The sequence below is a fragment of the Bactrocera oleae genome, chromosome 4 (assembly GCF_042242935.1).
Source record: "Bactrocera oleae isolate idBacOlea1 chromosome 4, idBacOlea1, whole genome shotgun sequence".
In the NCBI taxonomy this organism is placed as follows: domain Eukaryota; kingdom Metazoa; phylum Arthropoda; class Insecta; order Diptera; family Tephritidae; genus Bactrocera; species Bactrocera oleae.
This window is the reverse complement of record NC_091538.1, coordinates 55,013,177-55,035,199: the sequence shown is the minus strand read 5'-3', so window position 1 is coordinate 55,035,199 and position 22,023 is coordinate 55,013,177. Positions and strand designations below refer to the sequence as shown.

Genomic DNA, 22,023 nt, shown 5'->3' with positions numbered 1-22,023 from the left:
CAATAAAATATATTCATTCCTAAAGCGGATTGTTACTGGTGATGAAAAGTGGATCTCTTACGAAAATGGTCTTGGTTAAACAGCTGTGAGTCGACACAAACGATGACAAAGTCCGGACTAATGGTCACGAAGGCTTTGCTATGTGTCTGGTGGGATTGGCAGGGAATCAGCTACTATGAGTAGCAAACTTACAGCCAAACTTTTAATCCGCACCCGTACTCTTAATAATTGAACCGTCTGAAAAAAGCAAAGGACAGAAATTGTGTTCAAACACGACAACGCCAGGCCACACAGATCGGTAGTAACTTGCCAGAAGCTCCGGGAGCTTGATTGGGAGGTTCCCTATTTGACCCAAATCGGTGCTAAGTAAAACCTTTAATTTGGAATAAAAATAATGGATTTCTTTTAGTAAACTTTATATAATCAATTTGTCGGAAATCATATTATTTAAAATAGTTATGTCAAAACCTCCTAAACTAATACAACCAATGGTGGTATAAAATCGTAAATCGTGAACCCGAGTTATATTTGTTTGTAGAATTAGGCAATTATAATAAAATAGCTTTTTACCTACTGTTATCTCGAATATTTTAAATTTTAAAACAAGAGTTTTCTAAAAAGTCCATTTTAAAATTAATAAATACATCGTCTCCCTATATATCCTAAGCTCCTGCGAATGGCAGGCAACTCATTCTATGAGATTCAATCGCTTCTAGTGGAGGAGTGCATAGGAATGCTGAACCACCTATCAGATTGCAACCGTGTACACCTGATCTGGGTGCCAGGGCATAAAGGGGTAGCCGGCAACGAGTTGGCAGACGAACTCGCCCGCTCAGCTGTTGCTTCTGGGATGATGGGGCCAGAACCATGCATTGCACAGGGGAGAGAGCAGGCAGAGAAAGTCACTGGCAGCAAGCAACAGGTATGCGCCATGCTAAACTACTACTGGGAGGGTACAATCTAGCCAGGTTCAGAGCTATGATAAACCTCCCTAGAGACAAGTTCCGGCACCTTGTCGCACTCTACACTGGGCACTGCAGGCTCAAGAAACATCTGTCTAACATGGGCATAGCTTCTTGTGGAAACTGTCGGTTCTTCGACATGGGGCTAGAAAGACCAGAACACCTGATTCTAGATTGCACTGCAATTTATAGGCGCAGGCTCAAGGCCCTCGGGTCCATTTGTGTGGATAGGGATCACATTACCTCAATAGCCCCCAGCAGGTTTCTGGAGTTTGTCAGGGTGCTGGGACTTTGGGAATACATGTGATGAAAGAGAGGGCACAATAGATCCTAGGTCGCGGTGTAAACCTAAAACTAATCTATCTATCTATATATCCTAAGTTGAAGTGAATGTTTTATGTTCTTAAAAACTTCTTTTTGGCATTGAAGGTGTTTGAAACTCATCTACATCATCATATTCGACGGACATTTGTAATTATGAGAAAACAAAAATTCCCTAAAACTTGAAAAAATTTCACAGAAGATTGGTAATGCTTTTTAGTCATTTTGACATTTGAGTGAGAAGAATAGTAGTAAATTTGACTGCGAACCACTGTAGGGAGAAAAACAGTACATCGGTGAAGTAGTGGTCGGTCTAACAAATAATATGAGATTTTATTGTCTCAATAATCTCTCGCTTAACAAATCGCTTCATAGTGCATTCTATCTATTGGTTTTGAATAATTTCACAAATAGATTTTCAAAAAATTTTGTCTCAATATTTTTATCCAAAAATTTGTGTTGACTTTGACAAAAATACTATCTATGGATATTTGAAACGCTGCCCTCAGGTCTCTAACATTTTTTTCGAATTTTTATTTAAAAAAAGGAATTTTGTTATATTTTTGTAAGTATTTATTTTATTTTCACTGTATATTTAGATTAATATTTAAATAAATTAACATACATATACAAATCGCACTTAAATATTATATCACAATTTTTTAGACATTATCGGGTCTATATATGTATTTTTATGTAGAAGGAAAAATCTTATAATTAGACTTTATTTTTTACATACTAATTTGCTCGCAAAATCACACGTAAAACACTTATCTTTGTTTTAAAAAATTCAACTTACAACCGATAGGTCTTATTGTTAAAAACTAGCGCCATTGTGACTTGAATACATGTTACATATTATAGATATATAAGATTGTATATGGAATATTATTAATTTAAGTTTGTAAACTTATTTTATGGTATATACATATGGAATAGTAAAATAAAACGAAGCAAATATGGACTGGAGATAAAAATTGTCGAAAATATCTAAAACAAAAAAAATGTGAAACTTGGATAAATTTGAGTTCGAAATGGTTGGTGACTTGGATAAGCTTCATTGTGTGACATTTTAATAAGTGGTTTAGCGAGTGTTATGGGTAGGAATTTTTTTTGTTTGTCCTTTGGTCAAGTTAAAAGCTTTATTCGAGTTTACTTCTAAAAGAAATTGGTGAAAAAGAAATTATTTCAAAATTCATGGAGATAAAAACCTACTTAACGGTACTATACCTAATAATAATAATAGCAATAATTATTGTTTTGAGAAATTTTAGCAGAAAATAAAAATAAATTAGTGTAGTGACTTTTTAGCACCAATCTGTAATATATAATTGGATTTTATCTAATAAATCTAGTACCTTAAAAGTTTTAAGTAGACTTCAGTAGTTTTAAAACAGTCTTCCACATTAAAAACAAAACAGCTTTCTCCGAAGTTTGACTTTATCTGGTACATATCTTCGAAGAAATTTAATAATTAAGAACTGAAAATGCCGATATGAAGCGAGTTTTATAATTAAGATATATATTACTTCAGTAATTTATATTTTATAAGTATTCTATAAGTTTTTTGAAGATAATGGGCTTCAAGGATGTCACAAGCCTTTCATATGTAAATAAGTTTAGTTTAAAAGTTTTTCAAAGAAAAATTTATAACTTTTATTACCACCCATTTTGTGTGAGAAACTCAAGAGATAAAATATATGTTTAAAGTAATTTCAACACAACTAGGAAAAGTGCAGCAAATCCAGCTGCAACGTAAGCGCCATTTATGTACATACATATGTATAAATAATTTAACTCGTATCAGTCAGATTTACATACAAATATATAAGATTTGTGGTTTGCTTTTGGTAAGAACTTTCAACTTTCAAGACATTACAGTTACACTAATACACAGTAATAAGCTTAAAGCTATGACTTTACAGTGACTTGTTTGGAGCGCCTCAATTACTTAATGTCATATAATTACACATACAAATAACTAGCAATATAATATAAATATTGTATTAAAACTTTTAGACATAACTAATTTACAATACATTTTTACATTGAGCACCGCAACCCTTTCTCTTGGACTTTCACAAAGGCTTCAACGCCGTCGTAGATAAGTTACTAGCTATTACTGATCATTTGCTTACACTTATCCACCTGTCCTAGCACCCGATCAATGCGATCGTTTAATATTTTAATTGATTTATCTGGCAACGTTGGCAGCACATCACGCACTTCAGCGCTTGCCGTTTGTTCGAAAATCTCGCGAAGTTTACGACCCGCGCCCGCATCGCGCAACTGTCTCAAAGTGCGTATGGTGGGCTCTCGAAAGACGCACAAGTTATTTAACAAGAGTCCATGGTAAGCCTCGTACTTTTTGAGCAACCGATAACCATGCAGCAAGCCGGATTCGTTGTCGAGGAAGATCAGTAACTGTGAATTAGACTGACGCGCCAGATTATGCGCTGGTGCGGCCATAATTTCGGCGTTCCATTGGAAGTTATAGAGATTATTGACGACACGATCGAGATTCGCAATCAAATAGTCGAATACAATCAAGTCCGACCATTGAGCGAGTTCAACAAGGCGCTCAAGTGCCAGTGAGTTCGGTGTAATTGATATATTTATGGAAGAATCCACGGAGTGAGAATTTTGGTGTAGCGCATTATTTGAGTTTTCCGCATCAACGGAGCTGCTTTTGCCAGCCATTGTCGTCAGCGCTAAAGTTATATTCCATACATCTTGCTTGTTGAGATGACGATCGATCGGTTGAAAGGGTTGTGGTATGCCGGCTGGTTCGAGATTTGGCAGCCAACGTGTCAGTACCACCGGCCGTTGCTGCTTCCATTGCGCTTGAGTTATGTCATGCACAACGGTGGACCATTTGTCAGATTCCACATTCACCGTGAGTACCGCGCTGGGTGCGAGATTTGTCATATTCAATAAGCGCCCCAAATAAAAGGAGAAGAGTTCACCTTGTATTTGATCGGTGTTTTGGCGATAGCGCGCACAGGCGCGTGTGCCATCACGAAAGATGAGCAGCCGATTTTGCATACGCCCGCAACCTTGCTCTAGTCGTTGCACCGCGGTTTCAGACACAACGTAGGCATTCCAATCACGTGTATCCTGCGCACTGAAGCCTTGTGGGAGCGCGCGCTCTACCAGCTCACCCCAGTAGATGTTTGATTTTATGATGCCCGGTGCGCTCGGTGGTGCCGACTGGTGTTTCTTCAGCACGTTAGGTCGTTGCAGTGCATTCTTAGTCATGATGTTGGTGTTTTCTAAACTTTGTTGCGGCCATGTTTGTTCGCCGAAATCATGCAGCATTTTCGAAGTACGCTTCTCTGTGGGCCGCGCTAGTGGTGCATCCGCTGTGCGTTGTACACGCGCATCGCGTCTATTGTCAATATAATGCGGGCCATCGCTCAAAATTTCCTCCGCACCAATTCTACCTTCATGTTCGCTAATGAAGGCGACGGTAAAGGGGCTATGTACCACTTCTTTGAGGTTGTCTTTGCGCGTCGTTGCTGTTGTGCGATTCACGGTTGTTGCCAACTTTACCTTATCATAAGGCAGCGGTTCCCAATTTAAAGCAGTTAAACCGATCGGTACGTGTTGACCAACTACAGCTGCAGGCAGTAGCGTACGAGGCGCGGGATCCGTTGATAAGTTCGAAAATACATTACTTAAATCCACCATTGGGACGAATATGCCGAGGAATAGTCCGCAAATGAAAGCCGCCAAAATGCAAAGTAAGCAAGTTTGGCGCTGAAACCAACGACGTCGTCCGAGTGGCAGCAGTGACAAGGTGGATGCTAACGAATCACTACCACCATAACGGTAGTGCGGCATATCGTTTAAGTTACTTAGCGTTGCCGTAATTGTATTGATTGAATCGTGTGGTATATTAATGTCGAGCTGTTTGGGCGCTAACGGAGCTTTCGTCTGCGGCGTTGAGTACAAATGCGATTTGTGGCATGCGTTATCGTTTTGGCAAGTTCGTTTATTCGACTTTGCATGCATTTGTGTTTCGATTTTGTAATTGTCGTTCATGTTTTTTGTTTTTTGCTTGAATGGTTATAGCTGCTTAAAAGCTTAAAGCCTCAAGAGATGAAAGCACTAATAGCACTTGTATGAAAGTTCGCACACTTAATGGTATTTTTTATGATTACTTTGTGGCTGTCGCCATAATGTGTGGAGACACTTTTGTTTTAAAGCTTTCACTCACAAAAGTTTTTGTGACGATTTCAGGTTATCTTTTTTTGGAGCTTTAATGTGCGACAGGCGTTCGTTTTTTTTTTATGAAAGCATATTTGCACATAGCATTGCTGTGAGCTTAAAATTATTGTTTTTGTTTCGACTATTGTAGTAAACAGTCTTTTACGAGATTTAAGATCACTTATATCGCTTTTTTATAAACATAAGTTTTTATGTTATTTTTGGTGAAACTTTTTTTACAACTTTTTCTGTAAATTACACTTGTTTGTAGTTTACGAAGCTAAAACTACTAACTATATTCATAGTGCGCTCGTATATGTTTTATTTTAGTTTGGTTTTTCAATAAGAAATTCCACTTTTTCCGTCGGTGAGCATACTAAGTTGGCACAATAAATTCGCTAACGGAAATAGTTTTTCTCAAACATCAATTTTAATTTCGATGATTGTAAATGCTTTTTAATGTTTTTTTTGGTGTTTTTGGCGACACTCTCTTTTTGCGCTAACACATTCCATTTATATAAACACCACATTTAACGCCGCAAGCCATGAAACTGTGCAATTTTTGCTGACAATCAAATCGAAATTGCATAAAAATGTGTTCAATAAATTTGTGTTTTATGTCTACATTCACTAAACGGTGTTAAACAAAAAAACAAAGACGGTGAACGGCGCCGACACCGATACATATGCGCTTTTCGAACAGTAACAATAATTTTCGTGACAGCAGTTATGCGATATATTTTCGTTTTGTACAAAGTACTTAAGATAATATCGGCCAGCAAACACTCCGAGTGACTCAAAAAGATTGTTTGTCATATAAAGCGAAATTATTGTGCAATATTTTTTTACACAAACTTCATGTTATTTGCAATAATATTTTAAAGTACATTGAAGTGGACACAATTGGCTCAGTTTTTCAGCATTTTTGTTAATGCAATATATTATTTAAACACAAACGCACAAAAAAACTTATCCGTTTGGGGCACCGCACGTAACGAAACTCAACAGCAGACTGACTAGAAAATGCTCACAACACCACATTAAAGCAGGCTGGGCGCCACAGCACGCAGCACACATAGAGCCAGCCGGCCAGAAGGTGTTCAGCGTATTCGCGCGCTCAGCTCAGCAACAGACGAAATGTGACTCACAAACACCAACAGAGACCACCTGAGCGACGGCAAACCACCTGAAGTGCCTATACGTAGAATAGTAGGTAGGACAATGTGCGACACAGTCCTCAACGTGCTGCGGACAATTACAAATATTTGCTGTACGTTGACACAAACGCGCGTACGTGTGGCTGTGTGTGTGCTTGCGTGGAGTTCGTACGGGGCATGCAACGTGCGCCACTGTTTACATACACACTACAGCGCAGAGACCCGCGCACTCTTAGATTAGCGGTGAGCAGCGCGCTCATCATAGTAATGTTGAGCGTTGTTTGATCTTCAATCGTCGCTGCTACAATTAAGAATGTGTGAAAAAGAGCATAAACGTTCGTAAATATTAACTAATTGCTCTTGTTTTAGTCCCTACAATGTTGTTAGCTCAAATAATTTTTTTTTTTTTTTTGGTTTGCATCGTTTTAGTTAGTATTGGGCAGGCGCAGCGCGCATTAAAAAGTTCCCAGACTTAATTAAGCTGTTGCATGTGGTATTCATACTTAAGTTTTGATTTTGAATTGTTGTTGTTTATATTTTTGTATTAAAATTATGTGTTTAAATGTAGATTGGTCGATAGGGTAGGCAGTTGTAATAAATTTGAAATTTTTACTACAAGCTTTTGTGTCTTAAGTTTTTTGTTTGGATTTATCGTTGCGGTTGATAAACACATTAAAACGTCGATTATTTTAGTAAAGATGTTTATGTATATGTTTGGATTTGTTATACCATATATGTTTTTAAAAATTTTTTTTCATTAATTTTGTTTAAGTTTTCTGGTTCGCTTTCGATTTGCTTCTGTGAGGCGTGACTGATGATTTAGATATAAATAGTTTTGTATTAATACATTTTTCAAATACTTTATTTTTCAATTATAGATATACATAAATGTATATATACAATTCACCACAATATTTTAAAGTACTAAATACACGGTTGTTCACTGACTTATAACACGTTTGAAAACGTAAAAATTATGACCCGAACTGATAATATGCGAGATTTGTTATTTTCAAAAATGGTTGTATTAGAAACTGTTAATACATTTTTTATTAAAATTGGAAACTGAATCGAAAATGAACATTCTTTGCGCTTGCTTTGAAATCTGAAAATAGATAGAAGCGTTCAAAGCAAATCGATATTTGTAAATTTTTGCACATTTTTTACGACAGTAAACTTCCAAGTTATGAATTGAATCAATAGTAAATTTTTTTTTCGAAATTCCAAATCTTTAATATTTATTTGAACACTTTGTAGGAAAAACGCAATTTTTTGCGAAGAAATTGGCTAATTTGTTATTGTAAAATAGAAATTATTAAAAATTTGGAAATAACTCTTCGGCGTTGCCTCGTTAATTATATATAGAATTAGCGTTCAAAATTTCCAAATTTTCAGCGCAGCAATCAGAACGAAAATCACATAGCCAGCATTCAATCTGTACGATTGTTTTCGATTCTAAAAAAAATACGTATATTTTACACACATTATACAGGTTGGTTGAAGCAAATAAGTGATTTTTTGAACTTATTATTCATTAGTTCTTCGGTAAAACAGCATGTACGTATATTAGTTTTGTCAAATAACGGTAGTCACGGAGGTTTTACAAAACGAATTTCACTGAACTTCCACCCATTTTACTAGCGTCATTTGAGCTAAAATTTTGATCGCTTACCGAAGTCGTCATGAAGTAATTTTAGTCGTTCGGAGAATGAAGAAAAAATGCTGTGAAAGCTTGTTCAATCTCCAAAAATGGCTTAAAAAAAATAAGACAGATTTTTTACCCGATATGGTGAATATATTTTATAATTAAGCCACAATTAATTTGTTCATGCATATAGATCGCATATACATATATTTAAGAATAATCTACAAAAATTTGAAGTTGATCCGGCAAATAGATTCGGAGGCTCATACTCATATCTCCGCATTTGTAATACTTTTTTTTAATTTTGTGTAATCGTAAATAAACTATAAACCCGTTTTTATCGAAACGCTGTTTTGATCGACCGTTTTGAAATTTGGAGAGATATATTTATGAGGTAATGATCAAATGAATAAGATATTTGATAATTCGATAATATTACGCTCGATTTTGAAGCCACTCTGAACTGTAAATTTTTTCACAGATAACGTCGAAGCCGTCATTTTCAATTTTAATTTTATCATTTCTTCCATTATTAGCTTATTGCTTCTCTTCATCGCCAAACATCTTTCTATGGAGGTCTTACTATCTATCGTCTATCTATTAAATAAAATGCCACTTAAAAAAATCACAATAAATGAGTTTTTTCTAACTTTCAAGTGGATATAATCCCTTAAGAGATTAAAAAAAATTAAAATATTTTCGGGAACATGTTAATTAATTATTTGTTAAAATTAATAAAATGTATGTATATTATATACATACATATATCCATTTGATGTTCTGTGTCAAAAATCATAGTTTAAACAAAAATGTGAAGTTTCGGTATTCATTGTATCTATGTAAGTATTGTCTGACGTAGCTTGCGTACTTTCCATATTTTTAGTTTTACTTAAAATAAAATAATATGACCCATTTTATTAATTTTTCAGTGTTCTTGTTGTAAATTAGCAATATAAATAACTTCTCATTGTAACACGGCCAATTCGCCGTGATAAATTAAGTGTTTAGCAAGTTAATTAAAATTTGTTGAAAGAAATGCATAACCAAAATAAGATTTTCATAATATTTTATATGATTTTAAATCAATAAAATTTCGTTAAAGTGTTTTGATGCAACCCTGTATGGCATATTTTTTTTTATTAAATGTAAACAAACATATGCCATAGCCAAGAATAACACGCCAACGCTCAAACGACAAATGTCATTTGACTTATTTGAACACTTGTTGTGCTTTTTGACTGTTGTTATAACAACAAAAATAAAGAAAATCAAATCAAAAGTATACGAACTTGACATTTGGATACAAATATAAAAATAAAAACATGACATAAAAGTATATTTTGTTTACATACAACTGCACCGTGTCTAGCAAATTTGAAATTTTCAATTCAATCGAATAAAAGTCACAGAAGACACGGAATTATTTTGCTACGAAAATTTCAAATTTCAAAAATATGTGTCGATATTCTTCTAACGCTTAAATTGTAGTAAAAAATTCATAAATAATTTGATTTCATCAATGAGTCATAACGTTTGTAAAGCAAACCGACCAACAACAAACAACGGCAGAAACACGTGAAAAACGGAGCGTGTATGGTGAAGTTCGCATTACGAAGCTGAAAATCGTTTTGAGTGAAAAATAGAGAATTAAAAATTTTACGACAGTGAGCGGTTTGTGTTTTTGTAAATACATTGCATATACAACCGAAGTAACAAAAATCTACATAAAAGCAACGCTACGCCAAATATTTTTGTAGATTCTCAGAACCAACAAAAAATGGCCGTTTTCAAATTTGATATACGCAGCCTCTTTCCAAAACCTATTGTGAAGGTCGACTCCAGCCTGTTGCCACACACGTTTCACGGCAATCGGCGGCAAGCACTCGAAGCTACAGCCAAAATGTCAGCCATTATTGATCATTTGGGACAGCTGTCGGCCATCGCGCAAAAACTGAATATACCCATTACAACGGCGCAGAAACTACGTAAGTCTGACAATCAAATCGTCTACCTGATGGCCGATCTGGGTGAGTTTAATAGTGGGCGTAGCGATGAAGTTGTAGGCTTGCTTAAAATCGGCATGAAGGATTTGTATCTCTTCGATGAGCTCGGTCAATCACGTAAGGTGGACAATGCACCCTGTATACTGGATTTCTATGTACACGATAAGCGTCAACGCAGCGGTTTGGGTAAAAAACTTTTTCAAACCATGTTAAGCGAAGAGAAATGGGAGCCTGTCAAGTGTTCGGTGGATCGACCGTCGGAGAAACTTTTGGGTTTCTTAAAGAAACACTATGGGCTGGAGCGTGTCATACCGCAAGCGAATCATTTTGTGCTCTACGATGGTTTCTTCGAGCAGGATAAAGCCAATGAGCAGCCAAATGGAATGACGCGTTCGCGTAGAATGCTTATGGCCAATAGATATCTATAGAGATTGACTTCGACCTAACACCAACTAACTATACTTATAATAATTTATACAAAATTTTTATATTTTGTTGATGTTTATAATATTGTGTAATGATCTTAATAGAGCACATTAAGCGTTTTTATACCTTATACATAAACTCAAAAATATATATTTTGTTACTCGAGATTTTTGCTGATATTAATATTACATATTGACTGCTAAACAACTATACAAAATTTAATAAATAAAAAATACTGACAGAGCGCACTTTGCAATTTGCAATTGAAACCGTTTTTATATACTTATGCATGTAATTATGTATCATCATTTTTCAAAATTGTGAAAATAAAAACAATACCCTTAACAAGCATAAAAGACTCTATACATAGACTTGATCTAATCTGAATAATTTCTGCGGAGATTGCACCGTTGCCTTGGAAAATAACAAGTGTCAATATTAACTGGTTTTTATAGATAAAAAATATTGATATAAGTAACTATGGAAAGAAGTGTTGAAAAATTTAGCTCATCATTACAATACTTACTTTAAGATAGGAAAACTATATCTAAAACGATATACTAAATCGCATAAAATAAAGCAAAATTCGTGAAAAAATCGTTATTTTTATTGTCAAACCTGTTTTTTTCTTGTGATTTGAAAATAAATGAATCCGAAAGCACAGCAACTTTTCTAAAAAATTTTTAAATAATTATTAAAAATCATTGCAGCCTTTTCTAGCCATTAATTTTCTTTAATGTGTTAATGAGAATGATATATATATTTTTTAATAAGTTATATATTTTAGCTAATCAAATAGCCGACTATACCTATGTTTTATCAATATGAAATATCTGTTATGCGAAATTTCTTTTATAGTTATATAAGAAGATTTTCAACGGAGTTAAGGACGGTATTGATCAATCTAACATTATTAATCATTGTACAGAAAAAAGTTTTATTAAACATTTTGTGATGATGGCGCTTTTATAAAGCTCATTGGTGATGTGCCTCTGGAAGTTTCGCCAAAAAATTTAAAACCAAATTATGATTTTCTTCGAAGCAATGTCAGAAGTAAGCTCGGTGCCAATAAGTAACCTCTATTCGCTAATTTATTAAAAGAAACCATTACTTTAGAATTTACCGAGTTAAGGCCTCAATGGTATTTCCGAAATACTTGTACAAAAGGGGAAAAACAGTCCTGAATGCAGAAACGAAACACCAAACCACGCAAACCGTACCTTTTTTAAGTGCCATTGATGGAAAGAACCACGGAGAACATTAGAAAACAACACTACTAAATACTGATAATCTAGTAGAAAAATTTATAGCTAGCGGTGAAAACTGGCAGCATATTGACTCGTATGTAAAACATGTACTACGCACTAAAAGAACGAAATAGAAGCGGACTCTGCGGCCCCGAGGATTTGAGTCAATAAGAGCTGAGCCAAATAACGTGATACTAATGCGAATGCGGTTCCGGGGCAAAATCCATGATAGATGGTGTGAAGGCATTTTATGTTTGTTTGATCTACATGATGTACAAAAATGTATATATGTCGTTTTTTAGAGATCCAGAATTTTCTACAACATATTTCTATGACCTCTGGATACTTTGTAAATTATTACACAAAGAGACCCTTAAAAGACGTCGAAATGTATTTACATTTTTTTTTGAAATGCGAACAAAGCAAAAGGCATTTTGCAGGCTCCCTTGCATCAAGAAAAAATAGTCAGCTGTGGATCTTAGAATTGCTCGTAAAATTGAGGATGGAGCCAACCCACGTCAATATCAATCGTTTAAAGTTTAAATGAACAACAAGTGGGTGCGACAAGTGATTCATCGTGAGACACATAACATATGATTTAACTCCTTCAGACTCCTTTAGTGCGTTAAAATATTGATTTATGCTAATAAACTAAGTACGATTAAACTTTCGGAAATCAACATCCGGTGTGTTAATAACGAGATAAAACTGGCTACATTGAAAAATGTTGAAAATTGGATTCTGATAGGTTGTAGTCTTTGTGGCCGTATGCCCAAAATGCTCCTCAAACATTAAATGCATTAATTTTCTACCAAACATAATATTGTCTATTTTCTGTGCTTTAGAAAAAGTTTTATATCAACTACCTTTATAATGGGACTGACGAAAGTTTCTAACAACTTCAAAATTCGTTCTTCAAATATGAGAAATTTAAGACCCATTTTGATATACATACAATGGAAATATCTTAGGAAACTTCTTGACATTTTCGACAGTTATATAATTGTATTATTTGTGGGCTCATTTTCAACAGAGTTTGATAGAATTTTGGTGCTAAAAGCCATTTTTATTACAAGCCTTCCAATCTTGATAGTATTTAGTGCTGAGCACTGTCTTTTGAAGGTAAGTACACATTTTACACGCAATAGCTAATAATAGGTAACACAATATCCTAAGTACTCAAAAATTATATGATGGTAAAAAAACAAAACTATCAGTTCGACAATTTCCTTCTTATTTCACAATGCGAGAGTCGCAAAAGCGATGCTTTTGATAAATCCACTAAACATATTTTTATGTGCATACCTGTATAATTACAAAAATGCTCACAACACACAGCAAATAAAAATAACAACAACAATTTGCACAACAAAAGTCTCTAAGCTTTCTTTTTTCGCGAACAAAAGTAGCTTTATTATGAAGTGGTTTGACTAAAATTTTACAAGAAAGTTCAATAAAAATTGTGTAACACTTTTTGTTAAACAGAAAATAAATGAAGGCGAGCAAATCTCTCCTTAAACGCGGTAAATGATCATAACATTTTTGTTAGGAAAACCGAATGAAAACAATAGCCAATAACAATAAAGACATAAAAATTTATTGAGTTGTCGTGTAGTCGAGCACTAAAACAAAAACCAAAAACAAATAAAAATTAAACGAAAGAAACAAATAACAAAAAAAAAAAAAAAAAAATCAATTGTACTTATTTATTGCCAGTCCAAACAATTTATTATAGTTGCGTTGTGTGTCAGCGCCGTTCGCCGTACGCTTCGGTTTGCTGGCAAAGAGCAGCCGAAAGAGCTGCCAGCTCGGGTTCAGAAAGAGCACCAACAGGTGTAAGAGTTCACAGAAGGCTAACAGAAACACACACACACGCATACAAGAGTGAAAATTTATACTTAGTTGTATGTATGTGTATACGATGTATGTATTGGTGTTTGTTGGACTGCGGCGGCTTCTAGCTGCGTTTTTTATTCAATAATAATTTGTCACAGATTGAAATTGTTCGTTGAAACAAGTTTTTGTACAAGCAAATATGAGTTTGCTTGCAACAATCCTGTCTTTCAGCGTTGGGCAGCGCGGTGCTTAGCTTTAGTGGCTTTGTAAATACACACGCATACTGATATATAAATATATTGTATATGCATACTTATACATGGTACTTTGTAAGTTGGCATGCATGTTGGTAAGTCACGTGGTGAGTTATTTAAAATGCTGAAGTAGGTATGTTAGTTAAGTTGCAAGTTGTCATTATTTAGTAAGTCGGAATAAGTGCAGTTAATTAGTGAGTTTATAAAATACTCGTACTTTTCTGATTAACTGTAAGAATGTGTGTATAGTTTTGCATTTCTAACGCAGTAAAAACTTATTTCAACAATGAGGAAAATACAAGCGGCAAGTTAAGAAACGCCAAATTATTACAGTTACACATTTGTGGTTGGCATAGATTGCTCTAGAGATCTTTCCTCTTTCACTTTCATAATATTTAATCAGATCATGGTAAATATTGCATAATATATTCCTAAAGCAGCCGATTTTCTTAAAATCTGGAAGAAGAAGTGGCGAATCAAAAACCGCTAATAACAAAAAACAGTGGAAACAGGATATATTCAGAATAAAAAAAAAAAAAACGAGATGATATTAAACTGTCATAAATAACCGACTAATATAATGTATAAGACCAATAACATAGAACTGTTGTAAAATAAGGGGGGATTCAAAAAACATTTCAGAACGATTTCCTTCATTTTGAAGCGATTGTATTCCATAACACACTATTCGACTTGAAGAATCGCAAAACACCAATTTTACAAATCATGTTTCTATTCGTTTGCTATGAAAATTATACACATACCTATGTACATTAAGTCTAGTTGATGATCTACATATGTCCTAAATCTTTGATATAATATAGAAGCTGAAGGTAGTGGTTTGATAAAGTTCTTGTGGGGTTCATCGATATAATATCTAAAATAATATAACGGCGCATTATTGCTGTATACGACTCAAATTGCTGCAAAAAGTGATCGAGCCTCTTAGCTGGAATTTATGCAAGCCTGCCGTGGCGGTCACTTGCACGAAATCATTTTTAGAACATAACGGCAAACCTTTATCTTTATAATAAAGCTAAATTCTTGGTCATAACATTTAACTATATGCGTTTTATATCTTCTTGAAAACGACATGTCTAAAAAAAAAATGTGGAAAACGGTTGGCCTCAGGGGCCATCCCTGCAACTTCCCTCTAATTTCATACGCTAACGTTCAAATTTCGCTTTTTTCACTGCTTTTGAGCTCTTCGAAATTTTTCGTTTTCGATATCTAGCAAGTAAATCAACCGATTTCCGGTTTGCGGCAAACGATGTGTTTCTTCAAGGTTTAGAACTGATTAGTTTTTGGTGTCGATCGGTCAAGTCGTTTGAAAAAATTCGAAAAAAACGATTTTTCAAAATTTTTATTTTTGAGATTTCTCAAAATCTACTGGTCCGATTGGGTCCAAACTTACACGAAATTCAAGTGCAATGAAAGTGCTTTGGAATGCCGTTTAGTTTATTCAAATCGGTTGAGCAGTTTAATAGTTACAAGAGGGTCACATACATCCACACACACACACATACATACAGACATACGGACATCATCGTAGAAATGTTCGGGGAAGCTTCCTCGACCCTCAGAACGTCGAGATCTGTTGAGAACTCGATTTTTGCAAAATGGGGTGAAACCAATATCTTCCCGATTTTTAGAAAATTTTCCATTTTCTTAGCGGGAAGTTAAAAACACCTTTTACATATACATACATTTGTACATACCTATATGGTCTACAGCTTGACTTGCGTGTAAGCAGGCAACATAGAATGATGTACAATCAGTACAGAACCATATGTTCCACCCTCACCAGTAAGCGGGAAATCGGAAATATAAAGTAAATAAAACATATTCTATAAAGTACTGATACTCAGAAACTCCATTACTTTTCAGGTAAATCCCTTAGGCTGAAAGATCATCGACATTTAATGCAGAGCCGTTACATAGACACCTCTCTATCACTACAGAAATTTCTTCAGAGTAATACTATATAGAAGAGACTCCATTTGTTACTTCAAAATGTAGATTTTATTACGTTCATGTTGCGCCAAAACTCGTGTATATTACCCATATTAAGTATTACTCATAAATATATAATTTATTGTATTAAACCTTTGTTTAAATTCGCCTTAAGCTCCACTTTTTCGGAGTTTAAGGACATATATTTCAAGTTTTCAACACAATTTAGACATACAATAAATAAAAAAATAAACTTTGACTTTCGTTAAGAGTCATTTGAAAACGTTTAACAATTTATTCATAAACACAAGAACATATACTCGAGTTTATGGCGCGACGTGAATGACTTAAATAACATTTTTGTGTTTCATTAGAATCCCCCTTGGATTAATATAACATTGTATTAAAAAATGCTTTGAAGTAAGAGGTGGTATTGAGAGTACTTTTCAAATTAAAAAGATTGGTAGATACATATAACTGTGTATGATATACACAATAAGAAGGAAATTAAAGTATTGTTTTACTTACAACTTAGTACAGTTTGAAGTAATAACGTAAATTTCAGCTATTTTGAAGGATAAAAAGCTGAAAATATAAAGAAAATAGTATGATAAATATTTTGATTTTATTAGAAGAAAGATGAAGACATGCAATAAAAATAATAAGTAATCGCGAATTTTGCCAATTTCGTTTGGGTTCAAGGTTTGTCATTGTAGTTTAAATACTTTGGTTATACTACAATATATACTTTCAACGAAAGACTATGAATATAAATACATGTGGAAATAATTTAAAATCTAACTCATTTTAATCAATGTAAATTTGGGGCTCACGCGCTATATCCATACGATACTATGGATTCTCTCCATTATCTGGATCCCTACCTGACTAGATGGCATTTATTTTAGTCACTTGAAATCATAATTCCCCTTTTCAACGAAGAAAATTACTATTTCAACGAACGAACGGATTTTTAATAATTTTTTTTTTAAAAGACATAAAATTACAGCAACATTACCCAAAACTATGTGGAAACTACTTTATAAGCAACAAACTGAGAGCACAATTAAATTCAATATGCGTTGAAAGAAAATTAATTATATTTATCATAACCAAATGTATAATACAACTTTTTAGGGTCAAACCTTCAAATCCTCAAATTATTAATAGTATCTTTTGTAAAATTATAAAACACCAAAGGTTAGAAATTATATAACTAAACGGACTGACAATATAATAGTTGTTTTTGGAATTTGTCTTTTTTATTTTAAAATTAATCAAAACAAATAATAATATAAATTAACAAATGTCAATAAATAATTCTGCCGTGTATGAAGAAAACACGCGGCGTTTTAGAGTTACTAACTAAAAGATGACCGTTGTTAAACCCCTATCTTTAAGTGAAACTTCGAAATCACGTCCCATAAAGAGGGAATACTGCAGTAAACACATCAAACTACACATGTACCATTAATTAAAGAGAAATAAATCTTAATTTATATTTGGAATATTACTTTATAATGTTAGCATTGTAATAGTTTTAATTCGAGTTTATAATTAATAGATTGTTCAAACTTTACTGATCACGTATCTGCTGCTAGATAAGATGCGATGAACTTCCGAGAAATTATGCGGCAACACGGCATACCTTTACATACACACAAACGGTAGTAAATACAACTCTGAACTCCACAAAACCACCCACTTGCGAAGAGCGCTGCACAATTTGTCTCTTCAAATAGTAGACTTCTCCACACCACACACACATACAGAGTTATCAAATGCTGTAGAGCACTTATGCTCATTTTGCCCTTTACTCTCTGCTACGACTCTTTGGTATGGTGTATTGTGTCCTCAGAATTTGTATACATTTTTTATTGCTACCTTAATAAAAGTGATGGCAACGTTGTCTCCTCCTCTCTCCGTTGGCTGCACATCAATGCGGCAGCTGATTACTCAAAAGTGTTTTTCGAGGCGTTTATAAATGAGTGCGACTGCTGTGACAATCGGCTGAGCCACCACACACGCACACATATGCAGATACACACACACAGTTAGACACAGTGCAGCATTGCAACCAGTTAGCCAACTAACCAACCACAAATTGTGTTCACTTTATATAAAAAGTGTCTTTTTTATGATGCCTGATGAGCGTGTATGGGATGCAATAAAATGCTCATATTTCGTCTAATGATTAGGTGTTCCTGTGATCTGGTGATATTGTGTGCTGTGCCTTGGCCGTCCAATACTCATACTAATGAGAGATTATAAATTATGGCAGTATTGCCCATCTTTTCAAATGAGATCGCGTCTCTACAACCGAATTTACATGCATTTCATCACACATACATATATACTCATACAAACTATATATTCAAGTGTGATGCTTATTAGGTCTATAAAATTTTAGTAATCAGTACACGCTGTTGGGGTTGATTAGATTACCGAGATCGCACCAATGCTGGGCATAATTACCCAATCTGCGTTGACAATAGTTGTAAGAATAATCTGTAGTAATATTTGAGATTTGACCGGTATGCTGCAAGTGCATAAAACTCCATAATAATGCGCCAAATGTAGCCAGGAAGTAACTGAGTTAATGGGTTTAGGTTTGATTTTTTGAATTATGTAATATTGATTTGATTGTGAAAATATATCTTAAATATCGTTTCAAGAAAAAACGTACACTTCGATTGTACCGAAGCAATAATACCCATCACAAGCATTTTTTTACAGCATAAAAGGGTATGAAAAGATCTTTATCTTGCTATAGTAGTCCAATTCGAACAATTTGGTCGAAGATTATAGTGTTGTATTGAATAATAATGTATCCTAAATGTTGTGTGGATACAGGTCCATAAAGAGCGGTTCCGACAACTGAACAGCTTCTTGATGAGAAAAGCAGATTCAGATTCAGATCGATAACTCAAAAACAGAGAGATAAGTTCGTGTATATACAGACAGACAGACAGACATATTAAACAGACAATGACAAATCGCCTCAGCTCGTCACTTTGATCATTTATATACTTGTATATACTTTATAGAGTTTCCGACGTTTCCTTTTGGGTGTTATAAACATCATGGCAAACTTAATATAACCTGTTCAATGTATAAAAATATAACTCTGAAAACGATTTGTTTATTTGCAGAACTCGGACTGCACTGAATAAGTGAATGGGAACCCGAAATTTGCTACAAGACGGAATCAAGAAAGGTATGTCAATCTATTAACATATGTGCTTCGAAGGCTTAAAAATCGAAACAGTGCGCTTGGAGGATTATTTTGTCACCAATCGAACGCGAGGAACAAACTCAACGATCGTCAGGCCAACAGCCTTTAAATTAATGTTAACAAGAAGATGAACTAACCGGTGAAGCGGTCCTTATCTATGTTACTCTCTGACTCTTAAAGAGGCATAAAATTGTATTCAAAACAATTTGAATATAGAAATTTATAAGATATTGACCTTAGAAAATAAGGTTAACGGTTCCACAGTTCCTCATGAAACTTTTCCAACCAAAAACCCAGTTAGAATACGATTTCACAATTTTGTTCATCAGGAAGAAGAAATCTGAAGAGTGTTGTATTTTTTGATAAAAAATGGATATAACTAAAAAAATAAATTAAACTGCCATCCGGTAAAATGTTCAACCTTACCGAATGAATGCGGATTGAACACTGTTCAATTAGAACTCCAACAACTAAAGGTGGACTTTATTTTGAGCGAAGAGCTCGCAAGAAATCTTACGATTTACCCTTGGTCAGAAGGACCTAGAGACTGCCCAGTTGTTAGTAGTTGACCAAAGCTTGGTCTGAGGCAAAAAGCTCCTTCTCGTTCCTATTCTTGGGACCCGGAAGCAATATTTTAAATTGTGATGATCTAGATATAACTGAAATTTATAAAACTGTTGGCATTGAAAGTAATCGAATAGCGATTGTGTACCTGAAAATAAGCTATAAACTTCAAAGATAAGTTTGGACATAGACTTGTTTGTACTTTATGAGGTATGTTACGGATTTCATTTAGACAACAATTTTCTCTTCAGAATTTTTTGTATTCCAATTAGTTTTGAAATAACGATAATACCTTTTTAAACCAAGAGGATAGAAACTCACAACAAAAATGTATAAAAAAAAACTTGTATATTATATTTTTTTAAATAAAAAAAGTTCGAAAAAACGATGACTATGCTTTACTAAATAGTAGATATTTGTTTAAGCTTTTAATTTATTTATTTTTAGTATAAAAGATTAAATCATTTTAATTATCTGTAATGACAAAATCCTCCAAAATCCTCATGTAATCCAATAAAATGTGCGTTATTAAAATAAAATAATCTAATATTTGTTTAGTAGATCTTCTACAGCCTGCTTTAATTCATTTCAACGTCGAACCGTCACAAATGGTAAACAGTTTAGCCTCACTAACAACTTAATGGCAAATAAGTGCCTGCAGGTCACTCAAATTGCTTTAGTTAATGAGTTTCTAACAACTTATGTACATATACATAATACAATAATAAATTATTATGTAATTTATGTTGGAAAAAAAAATGAAATTAATAAAAGGAGAAAGGTGAAAAAGGTAAATTAAAAAATAAAATTATATAAAAAAATAAAAAATAATTAAAATTATATAAAAAAAATAAAAAATAATTAAAATTATATAAAAAAAAAAATAAAAAATAATTAAAAGTAAAAAAAAAATTGAAAAACAAAAAATTATTTAAAAAAATGACTAATAAACAAGTTAAATAATGTAGATAATAATAATTTTAGCAAAGCTTACATCGGTTTAAAATCAAATTAAAAAGAGCAGAAAAAATCAAAAAATAAAGAAAATTAAAAAAAACAAAAAATATTTAAAAAAATCAATATAAAATTAAACTTAAAAATAAAATAATTTAAAATATGACTAAAAATAGAAAAAAATTAATTTTATAAAAAAGTTTAAATAGAAAAAAACCAAAAAAAATGTTAATTAATAATATATATAACAAATAATAGAAAAAAACAAGTTAAATAATTTAAATAATCATAACTTTGGTAAAGCTCATATCAGATGATAAGATTATTATTTATATAAATATAATAAAACATAAGAAGATAACAAAAAAATAAAAAATAATATTAAAAATAAAAGTAATAAATTAGAAAAAATAATACATTAAAATATTTGGAAAAAAATAATAAATAAAATTAAATTAAAAATAATTTAAAATATAATTAAAAAGGAAAAAAAATAAATTTAATTTAAAAATATTAAATAAATTGAAAAAATAACAATGATTCCAAAAAAAAATTTAAAAAATAGTTAATAATAAAACAAATTAAAAATAATTTTAATAATTTGAATAATAATAATTTTGACAAAGCTTACATCAGTTGAATGCAGTAGCGATTAGTGTCAAAAGGCTAAATATACCACAAGCTCGTATTGTTTAGCGGTATAATTAAGTAGGTTAATATGTAATTTGGAAAATGGATTTATACATCCAAATGTGAGCTCAACTTAGCGTAGTAACAACTTGCTACGCAGACAAACTAACACGCACAAAGTGGTACGAAGTCGATCCATTCAACGCTTAGCAAAACCATCATGTCCATCATAACCATCTTTTTCAATTCAAATCTACAAACTAAAAACCCAAACAGTAGGTGGTTGGCTTTTCGAAGGTACCTAATTAATGTTTGCTAATGAAACTAATATAAGCCAGATTAATTAATATCTTGTTTACAAGCAATGGTTGTCCGAAAATGATAAATTAAAACACACGCGTGTGTAGCAAGAATGATTATAGGTTGTTGTTGTTGCTTATATGCCAAGAGTTGAACTAAAAAGGTGAGCAGACAGAGCTGACAATGAAAAATACGGAAAGAAACGAGAATTGAATGGTGGAACCTGCTGCAAAGTCGCTAGTATTCCATCAGCCGTCACATTTCCACAAATCGCTCGAATGCTCGCGTGTTTGTGTGTATGTATGCATGGGTGAGTGCATAGACGCG

The 22,023-nt window shown here is 33.3% G+C and overlaps 4 protein-coding genes across 11 annotated transcripts in view; 2 read left to right on the top strand and 2 right to left on the bottom strand.

Moving 5' to 3' along the window:
- The window catches only part of LOC106619178 (peptidyl-prolyl cis-trans isomerase-like 3), a 142,330-nt gene that overhangs the window by 19,487 nt on the left and 100,820 nt on the right, over window positions 1-22,023 (bottom strand). For 2 of the 4 annotated variants that reach the window (XR_004976645.2, XR_011396272.1), the window contains exon 5: window positions 16,542-16,598. The exons of the other annotated variants lie outside the window; for them this stretch is intronic. The gene's annotated coding sequence lies outside the window, so the exon portion shown is untranslated. The remainder of the gene's footprint in view (window positions 1-16,541; window positions 16,599-22,023) is intronic. 4 annotated transcript variants of the gene reach the window in all.
- Window positions 1-22,023, top strand: part of LOC106619166 (uncharacterized) — a 154,249-nt gene that overhangs the window by 101,222 nt on the left and 31,004 nt on the right. For 3 of the 4 annotated variants that reach the window (XR_011396271.1, XR_004976647.2, XR_011396269.1), the window contains exon 3: window positions 19,166-20,200. The exons of the other annotated variant lie outside the window; for it this stretch is intronic. The gene's annotated coding sequence lies outside the window, so the exon portion shown is untranslated. Of the gene's footprint in view, window positions 1-19,165; window positions 20,201-22,023 lie in introns of those variants that run through there. 4 annotated transcript variants of the gene reach the window in all.
- Window positions 1,877-6,615, bottom strand: fj (four-jointed box kinase). Its single transcript, XM_014240401.3, has one exon. It carries the CDS (start codon window positions 5,325-5,327, stop codon window positions 3,396-3,398), a length of 1,932 nt encoding a protein of 643 aa, XP_014095876.2. The 5' UTR covers window positions 5,328-6,615; the 3' UTR covers window positions 1,877-3,395.
- Window positions 9,591-11,079, top strand: LOC106621507 (alpha-tubulin N-acetyltransferase 1). Of its 2 annotated transcripts, none has more exons than XM_014240403.3 (2): window positions 9,591-9,965; window positions 10,052-11,079. In XM_014240403.3, exon 2 carries the CDS (start codon window positions 10,072-10,074, stop codon window positions 10,723-10,725), a length of 654 nt encoding a protein of 217 aa, XP_014095878.3. In that variant the 5' UTR covers window positions 9,591-9,965; window positions 10,052-10,071; the 3' UTR covers window positions 10,726-11,079. The 2 variants fall into 2 exon arrangements, with proteins under 2 accessions (XP_014095878.3, XP_069965316.1); XM_070109215.1 differs by having other exon boundaries at window positions 9,591-9,977.

Coding starts and splice junctions, on each gene's coding strand:
- fj (XM_014240401.3), bottom strand. CDS start 5,327: ATGAACGACAATTACAAAATCGAAACACAAATGCATGCAAAGTCGAAT.
- LOC106621507 (XM_014240403.3), top strand. CDS start 10,072: ATGGCCGTTTTCAAATTTGATATACGCAGCCTCTTTCCAAAACCTATT.